We start from the raw sequence: 9770 nt of genomic DNA on the forward strand, positions 1-9770 counted from the left end.
TCGAACTTGCCAGTTGGGCCAACTGCCTATTCATCATATCAATATTCGATTTATGCTCCTTCTGGGCATTCTGCATCCCCTGCACTACTTCATTATTGGATTGCAACTCACCCTTGATGCCCTGCTGCGAAGCAAGCAATTCTCCCATCATATCCTCCATAGATCGTCTTGACCTGTTAGGATATTGGGACTGATTTGGCCCTTGGTGCTGGTTATACTGGGAATTTTGGTTGGGCTGAAATTTTTGGAAGTTTTGCTGGTTCTGGTTAGGTGGGTACTGGTTATACTGGCCAGGAGGGTTGTACTGGTCTTGGTGATATTGGTTCTGGTGCTTCTCATAAACTGAAATAAAAAGAAATAGAAAAATTATCCACAATATGTACGCCAAAGTCTCACACACAATAACAGTTAATAACCCCATTCATCCCCGGCAACGGCGCCATTTGAAAGAGAAGGTTTGTGTCAGGTGTCGTGTCGAGCACAAGATGTATCCTACTGATCAGGATGGAACCCCAGCTATGTCTGAACCTGGTATCAATAATTTCTCAACCCACTTCTACTGACTAGTATAGTGGACGTACATGAATCAAATCATATCAGCGAATCCAGAATTATCACCATAGAAACACAGATTAACAACTTCATGAACACAGATCTACAATTAAAACCTCAAATCAAAAGATCAAATACCGAAACTACAACTAAGCTTACTGGGTGACATGTGACTCAACTTTATTTTACCCCAAATAATACCCGCAAGTGTATGAGGTTATCGTAGCAAATAGCAAGCAAGAGTATATTGTATCCCACAGAGACAATTAAGTGTCAACTTAAGTACCACGAACTAATTTCAACTACTATCCAGACGATCGGAAATTTTGGTTTTAAAACTAACAACTACTGAAAACATGTAAATGCAGAGATTAAAGTAGAACACTTAACAAGAAAGCAATTAAGAAAGTTGTGTAAGATGATGGAGAAATATGCAGAATTCAAGGATCCGATGCACAACTCATAGCCTAACCCAATTAACACCGTTTTACCATTTAAAGTCTCCAGAATTGTTGAATCCATCACAATTGTAGATTAAACCCCCTCCCGAGGTGAGAAATCTGTAGATTAGGTGTAATAAGCGAAGTCCCCTTCTAAATCTTAGACCTAACTCCCAAAAGTTTGATTAGACTAAAGATCCCACTCATAATCTCAACTCTCCCGAGTTTTATTTAATTAAGGTGTGAATTATTCCTCTTTCAAGATTAAATATTTCATCTCCCGATTACTCTAAGAAATCCTACACTCCCAATTGGTGATCAAGCAATTGATAGGAAAAAGCACGAGAATAATTCAAACAATTACAAGAGCAAGAGAAAAACGAAATTAATTGGATTAAAACTATGAATCAATGCATCTTCACCAAGAATTCTACATAAAGTGTTTAGTTACTCATGTTCAAAGTAGAAAACAAATAAAAACTAAGGCAAACAATGGAATTCATGATACGGATTACAAATGGCGGAGGAATTGAAGTTTGAATCTTCAATCTTCTTCCAAGAGTGCTTCCTAGAGAGAGAGTGTGTGTTTTGCGGATGGTTGAGAATACCCTTTCGTTGCCCTAGCTTTTCTCTTTTTATTTCCCTTCAGAAAAATCTCGTCTGAGCTAAAAATCGTCAGTCAGACGGACCCGGCCGGGTGGAATTATTGCACATAAAATCCACCCGGTCGGGCAGAAGTCTCTGGACTCTTTATGAACAAAATTGGCCACCCGGCCGGGTGGAATTATTGCACATAAAATTCAGGCAGTCTGCGCGGCTTTCTTAGATCGGCCATATCTCTCTCATCCGAACTCCGATTGGGGCGTGTGAGGTACCCACGCGAAGCTCTTTCGATGATGAAGACAATGGTACTCACAAAATAGGATTTGGACCCCATATTGATAGGCAGAATAACGTTTGAAGCAGACCCCAGTCACGGCTTGGCTCATTTTGACCCTTTTTTTTACCTATTTTAACTTCAAACACTGGATAAACTCATCAAAGCACCTTTATAGTGAAATATGGATGTAAACTAAAGTAATATGCATTTAAACACCAATTATCATCACGTTTAACGCCCAATAAAATAGTTAAAATACGAGTTTATCAACTCCCCCAAACTTAATCACTTGTTTGTCCTCAAACAAGAAGCAGACAACAATCAAATATAAACCCGTACACATAAGTTGGATCTCATCATTGCCTTAGTTAATAAACAATAGCATGCATCAATAACTTCACACACATGTAAACCAACTGATCATTGCTTCAAGTTACTAACACGTATGCAACCTTGTCAATTTGCCCTCACAAGATAGATATGTAGTGTAATTCTCCCACTCTCAAAGTGTATAGGTAAAATACAAGCTCTCAAATCAATCAATCATGCATAGTTTACCATAGGCTTGCTCGAAATCTAACATCTCCTCTACTATTTTGTGACTATAAATCAAGGATCTGAAAGGTCTTATTTGTAGGTTGTAATGTAGGCTTTTTGGTTAGGTGAGGAAAATTTGGCCAAAGTGACTTATAATCCCTTTCGAAACTATAATAACTTCGTTCTTAAAACAACTCAACTCCTCCGTAGTCTTTATAGACTCTTCTCATATACCAATTCTCCCCCAAACTTTGGTTTCTTACGCATTTCTAGACTTTGTCTAGCTTATACCCCCTTTAGGCTTCGCCTAGCTTATACCACCAAATTATTCTTTTTTTTTACAACTCTTTTTTTTTTTCACAACTAAAAGCATACATCCACTTTCCCAAAGATATTCAAGTCAATACTTCATCTTTAAACTCTTCTTATCATCCAAAAGTGTTCTTTTCCCCCAAACTTATTTTCAAGCATATATACAACCCCAAGTTATCAAATAATAGGCTATTAGGCTCAAATATGGCTAACAAAGGATTATGATTTTTATTTTAGGGTGAAAGTAAAGGCTAGAACGGATGGCCTAATGTCACTTCCTAAATCTATACTCACTATGTAGACTCAAGGAAGATCGCGAGCAAGTTCTAGAAATATATAACATAATGACGATAATCACACATTTAGAAATATATAGGCTCAAGTCTCACAGGGTTATGGCAAAGGACAATACAACGAGTAATTCACTTTAGGCAAATCACAATAAGGACATACAAGCATGCTTGTTCATATCAACAAGTTTTCACAAACATTTTAACATATAGCATCATTAGCAACTCATCCAACAAACATGCTTGAATTCAATTCAAATTGCTCCGACCCCATTCAATTTCATCCAAGGGAGTTTATTAATCCTAAACTAAAATCCTAAGCAAAAATTTTTAAACTACCCAAAAATAACATGAAAACAATAAACATGTTCATAGGTTCACCATCCACCATATCACCCCCCCTCCCCCCAAACTTATTCAAAGCTACGAAAAGAAATAAGTTTGAAACGTTGGTGGAGAGGTGATGCCTACTGAGCAAACACACTAAAAGAAATACATAAAACAAAGCAAGATACCTTCCATGGATTGCCTCCCATGCAGCGCACCTTTTTATCGCCGTGTGCCCGACGTCTTCAAATATCAACCGAGATCCCCTTTCATCCCAGAGTTGCCTCCAGGTGATCGCTTGGCTCCTCCTCCATGAGGGAATAGATCGTTCCACGTCTTGGTGAGCCACTACTTTTCAGGCTCTCTCGGGATAGGCTCCTTTAGTGTTGGAGCAGTTATCTTTCTTCCCATGACATCAGTTGGTATTTTACCCCCCATCCTAGGGGGTTCAGTAGTGATCACCTCGTGCACCGGTGAAGGGCGACTATGGTCTGCATCGATCCATGCTATTGGCTCCGAGTCAGTGGAAGCCATCATCTCCATGTGAAGCTCATAAAAGTCCTTCTGCTTCACTTTTCTGACTGCACTCGATCCTCCTTCTTCAGTAGTCTCTTGGTGCTTCAGACGCACCACCTTGCACTCCTCAGTTCTTCCATCCATGCTTCTCGGTTTGTGGGAAAATGTGTTGACTTTCTTCTCCCATGAAGATTGTCAACTCTCCCTTTTTCACGTTTATATTTGCCTCAGCAGTGGCAAGGAAGGGACGTCCTAGCAGTAGGGGGACTCCCTTGTCTTCTTCCATGTCCAAGACCATAAAGTCGATGGGAAAAATAAATTCCCCGACCTTAATCAGTAGGTCTTCCACGATGCCCTCTGGATACACGACAGATCTGTCTGCCATCTGTAGTGTGGCTGAGATGGGCTTCAAAGTACAAATGTTCATTTGCTTGAACACCGATAGTGGCATTAGATTAATGCTCGCGCCTAGATCGCAGAGAGCATTCTCCACCTTATACCCCCTAATGAGGCAGTCGACAGTGAAACTTCCAGGATCCTTCAGCTTGGCAGGCAGTTTCCTTTGCAGCAGAGCACTGCAATTTTCAGTTAGATTAATAGTGTCAACCAGCCCCCAACTGGTCTTCTGGGCTATCACCTCCTTCAGAAACTTAGCGTACTTAGGCATCTGCTGCAGTGCCTCGATCAAAGGAATGTTCACATGCACCTTTCTGAAGATGTCCAGAAATTGAGTGAACTGCTCATCTTTCTTCTTCTTCTGATTCAGTACCTGGGGGAATGGCACCTTTACTCCAAAAGTGGTGCCAGTATTCTCCTTTTCAGCCTCCTTTTCCTTCTCTGCCACGGCAGCCTTGGGCTCAAGAACGGTATCAGATGTGGTCGCAGGCAGTGAGGGAGCTTCATAAACAGTGCCACTCCTTAGATGCACAGCTTTGCATTCTTTGGGATTTATGATAGTGTTCGAAGGGAATTTTCCCGATTCAGTAATAGTACTCACAGTCTGAGAAATCTGGCTGATCTGTGTGTCGATGTTTTTCAGATGAGTAGCCATACTTTGCACATCTGTCTCAACCTTCTCCAACCTTGATTGTTCTGCTCCATGAGCTTGTTGGACTGTAGCATGAAAGACTTGAGTATGTCTTCCGTGGTCATCTTCTTCGGATCATTAACCACTCCATCAGTAACTGTGAACCCCGGGGGTGGTTGCAGAGCATTATTTGGGTTTCCATAAGAGAGATTGGGATGCCATTTGTTCCCGAACTGATTATATCCTCCACCCTGAAAGTTGGGGCAGTGATTATTGAAGTACCGGTTGTTGTCCCCTTGATTCACATAGTTCACGTCCCTCATTTTTCCTTGGGGTTCTTGAGACGGCTGTCCCATTGCAATGCAGTCAAAATTCATAGTCAGCGCATCCAACTTGTCGGATAGGGCACTCATAGGATCATGATCTGTAGTAGACGCTACCCTATGCACCTTACTCCTTTAGTTGCTCCATCCTTCGTCATTAGATGCAAGCTCCTCTATTACTTCCATGGCTTCATTCACTCCTTTCTTGAGAAAATTACAGTCTGAGCTCAAGTTCAATTCTCTTTGTGCTTCAGGCACACATCCCTTGAAAAATGTAATAACTTGGACTGTCGGGGTTAACCCATGGTTGGGACACCGTTTCATCAAAGATTTAAACCTCCCCATGAGTCTCTGATATTCTCTGTAGGAGTCATCTGAAAGGCAATGATCTCGTGTTGTCTCTTTATAGCTTCACTAGGTGGGTAGAATTTCTCTAAAAATTTTTCCACCATAGCATCCCATAATTGATCCTGGGTCCAAACTCTCCAACCAATCCTTTGCTGAATCCTCTAAAGAGAAAGGAAACAGCCTTAGTCGAACCTGCTCATCTGTCACTCCATTCATCTTTGTTGTGTTGAAATCTGAATGAACTTGGTGATATGCTTGTTAGGGTCATCTGTGGATTTGCCCCTAAAAGCAATGTTCTCCACCATCTGAATCAGTCCTCTTTTCAGCTCAAAAGTATTGGCCGCGATGTTGCTATGGACGGTTGGATTTGCCTGGCCTTGGTATACATATTGATTCTGCACAGGCACAGGTGGTCCACGGTTGACCAGTTGACGCAACTCCTCCAGCTGTCGTAGAAGCTCAGCATAATTAGGAGGAGGAGGTGGTGGACCGTTGTTACCCTCTTCGTTCTCCATCAAACTAGGAGAAACGGGATCAAACTGAATATGATCCTGAACTGGTGATCGGATGGGTGAAAGATCCCTCTGATCTGAAGATGCTCCTGCGCGGGTAGGCGAAGAGGTGTGAATTTTCTGCGTGAGCCTCCTATATGCGTTCCTCTTCCGGTTTGATGCTTCGATCTCAGAGTCGAAAGGTTCTAGAGGCAAGCCTTTAGAACGTGTGTGCATACACCTGAACAAGAAACACAAATGTGAGAACTAAAAAAATAGAAATTAAACGAAAAATAAAGCAGTAAAATCTGAAGTAGTAATCTTGATTATTATCACGATATCAAGCTATATAACACAAAATTGTCCCCAGCAACGGTGCCAAAAACTTGACTCAACTTTATTCTACCCCAAATAATACCCGCAAGTGTACGGGGTTATCGTAGCAAATAGCAAGCAAGAGTATATCGTATCCCACAGAGACAATTAAGTGTCAACTTAAGTACCACGAACTAATTTCAACTACTATCCAGACGATCAGAAATTTTGGTTTTAAAACTAACAACTACTGAAAACATGTAAATGCAGAGATTAAAGTAGAACACTTAACAAGAAAGCAATTAAGAAAGCTGTGTAAGATGATGGAGAAATATGCAAAATTCAAGGATCCGATGCACAACTCATAGCCTAACCCAATTAACACCGTTTTACCATTTAAAGTCTCCAGAATTGTTGAATCAATCACAATTGTAGATTAAACCCCCTCCCGAGGTGAGAAATCTGTAGATTAGGTGTAATAAGCGAAGTCCCCTTCTAAATCTTAGACCTAACTCCCAAAAGTTTGATTAGACTAAAGATCCCACTCATAATCTCAACTCTCCCGACTTTTATTTAATTAAGGTGTGAATTATTCCTCTTTCAAGATTAAATATTTCATCTCCCGATTACTCTAAGAAATCCTACACTCCCAATTGGTGATCAAGCAATTGATAGGAAAAAGCACGAGAATAATTCAAACAATTACAAGAGCAAGATAAAAACGAAATTAATTGGATTAAAACTATGAATCAATGCATCTTCACCAAGAATTCTACATAAAGTGTTTAGTTACTCATGTTCAAAGTAGAAAACAAATAAAAACTAAGGCAAACAATGGAATTCATGATACGGATTACAAATGGCGGAGGAATTGAAGTTTGAATCTTCAATCTTCTTCCAAGAGTGCTTCCTAGAGAGAGAGAGTGTGTTTTGCGGTTGGTTGAGAATAGCCTTTCGTTGCCCTAGCTTTTCTCTTTTTATTTCCCTTCAGAAAAATCACGTCTGAGCTAAAAATCGTCAGTCAGACGGACCCGGCCCGGTGGAATTATTGCACATAAAATCCACCCGGTCGGGCAGAAGTCTCTGGACTCTTTATGAACAAAATTGGCTACCCGGCCGGGTGGAATTATTGCACATAAAATTCACCCAGCCGGGTAGCTCCCGGCAGTCCGCGCGGCTTTCGTAGATCGGCCATATCTCTCTCATCCGAACTCCGATTGGGGCGTGTGAGGTACCCACGCGAAGCTCTTTCGATGATGAAGACAATGATACTCTCAAAATAGGATTTGGACCCCATACTGATAGGCAGATTAACGTTTGAAGCAGACCCCAGTCACGCCTTGGCTCATTTTGACTCTTTTTTACCTATTTTAACTTCAAACACTGGATAAACTCATCAAAGCACCTTTATATTGAAATATGGACGTAAACTCAAGTAGTATGCATTTAAACACCAATTATCATCACGTTTAACGCCCAATAAAATAATTAAAATACGAGTTTATCAACATGCAAGGTGGCAGAAACTCGTAAACTAGGCTTTCACATTTAACCATTTCAGATCTAAAATCTACTAGCAAACTGAACTCAAGAACTCATATCTATCAATTCAGAAATGGAAACATGCTCGCAACAACTAGAAATTACCGTAACTACTGGATTTAAGCTATCTAGGCAGAAAAGAACGAGATCAAACAAGAACCGATGCACAAAAACAACTTCATATCATAGACACGTTTGGATCACAACTAAGACTGCAAAGTAAGCAAATATTGAAAGTGCAACAAATCCAACGTAAGAAAACAAAGTGCGATTAACTAAGAAAGCAAATAAAGATTGTTTGCCACTCCGGGCGATGAAACTGTTAACACTACGAAACACGTTAACCGGAACGAAAGGATGTGGAACTCCGGCGAACTGATGAGCTTCAGGTGACCATGGCTGTCGGCGAGGAATGAGAATATGAAGGATAATGCTGAAAGATTGATCTACCGAAGAGAGATTGCTAACTAAGCATAGGAGTTGATGAACTAATCGATCCCCCTTCTCTCTCCAAGTGGCTTCCTTTTATAAGGAGGTCTCCCTTGATTTTTAGTGTAGACTTCAAACATGAAATGACTCTTTTGCCCCCTTGCTTGCGGCTGATCTTCCCAGCTATCCTTCTTCTCCATCTCGAGCCTTTTTGGCATGCACACTTTAGCAACTGTTTTGCAGATATATTATAATTATGCACATTATACTGACCAGTAACCAAGGCCTAAAATACGACTTATCAAATATCAACACAAAGACATAAATTTATCAATCTTTCTTTTGTTGATAAATTATGTCTTTATATTGATATTAAAACTTACATGTTGTATTGATATAATTATGTATTTGTGTTGATAATTTTAATACATTGAAGTGAAAGTTATTAGTTATTACTGTAAATTAGTTAGTACACTAACGCAACCCTATATTTATATAGTTATGATCAATTGAGATTTTTTAGCCTAATTGAGAATTGAGATGCATTATTAGCCACTTATTTTTATTAAATGAGTGGTCCAGAATTTGCCACATGAAAAAAAAAATTAGATTAATTAATTATGAAAGGGCAGAATGGTAATTTCATGGTACATTTTATTCAATAAATATATTTTATTAATTTTGATTTTTTAAATAAAAAATTAAAAAAAAATTAATTTTTTTTTGTCAACATCATTTACAATTCATGTTAACTACACACATATAATGTCAACTATGTGTACAATCCATGTCAACTACATATACAATTAATGTCAACTACACACATATAATGTCAACTACATATACAATTCATGTCAACTTGTAACACCCCGACTTTTTTTGTTCTCGTAGAGACATCGTTTGAGCATCTAAAAAAAATTCGACTTGTTTTATTTGTCGAGAGAAGAAATATTATTTTGGGCCTATAACAATTATTCTTTTTCTACCCCCAATTTATTTAATTTTCAAGCCGAATTCATTTTTGGAGAATCCAATATGAGACCAACCGTAGATATGCTAAAATCTACTCAAATCTTCCATTCAAATATCTTCCCTAAGAATTAGGAGGCATTCAGTAACAATTTCACCTATGTGTATCTATATATATATAACCATCCTCCCCACGTCTCCCACCTTTCACAAATTCGAGAGAGAATTTCCAGAGAAACCGCCTTCCAGGTAAAATCTTCACCTTCACCGCTGAGACATTCATCCATACTGCCGAACATATGCATTAGTACACCACATACCCAACATCTTTTTCCCTCTGCAATTGCCTCAGATTTTTGCATCTCTTGAAATTTGAAAAAAATGACCTCTGAATCGAATAAATCAATGTGAACTGAATTAAAGAATCGGACTTTAATCCATAGAATCAAATTAAAAACACATCTGCGGTGTT

At 39.4% G+C, this 9770-nt stretch overlaps 1 protein-coding gene across 1 annotated transcript; it reads right to left on the reverse strand.

Annotated features, from left to right (window-relative positions):
• Positions 1 to 3981: 3981 nt before the first annotated feature.
• LOC121764230 lies at positions 3982 to 5294 on the reverse strand. The gene is made up of 2 exons (XM_042160285.1): positions 4927 to 5294; positions 3982 to 4867 (listed from the first exon to the last, which is right to left on the reverse strand). The coding sequence occupies exons 1-2, from the start codon at positions 5292 to 5294 to the stop codon at positions 3982 to 3984; spliced, it is 1254 nt and encodes a 417-aa protein (XP_042016219.1).
• Between the last annotated feature and the right edge of the window lie 4476 nt (positions 5295 to 9770).

This window comes from Salvia splendens, chromosome 14, assembly GCF_004379255.2.
Source record: "Salvia splendens isolate huo1 chromosome 14, SspV2, whole genome shotgun sequence".
NCBI classification, from domain to species: Eukaryota; Viridiplantae; Streptophyta; class Magnoliopsida; order Lamiales; family Lamiaceae; genus Salvia; species Salvia splendens.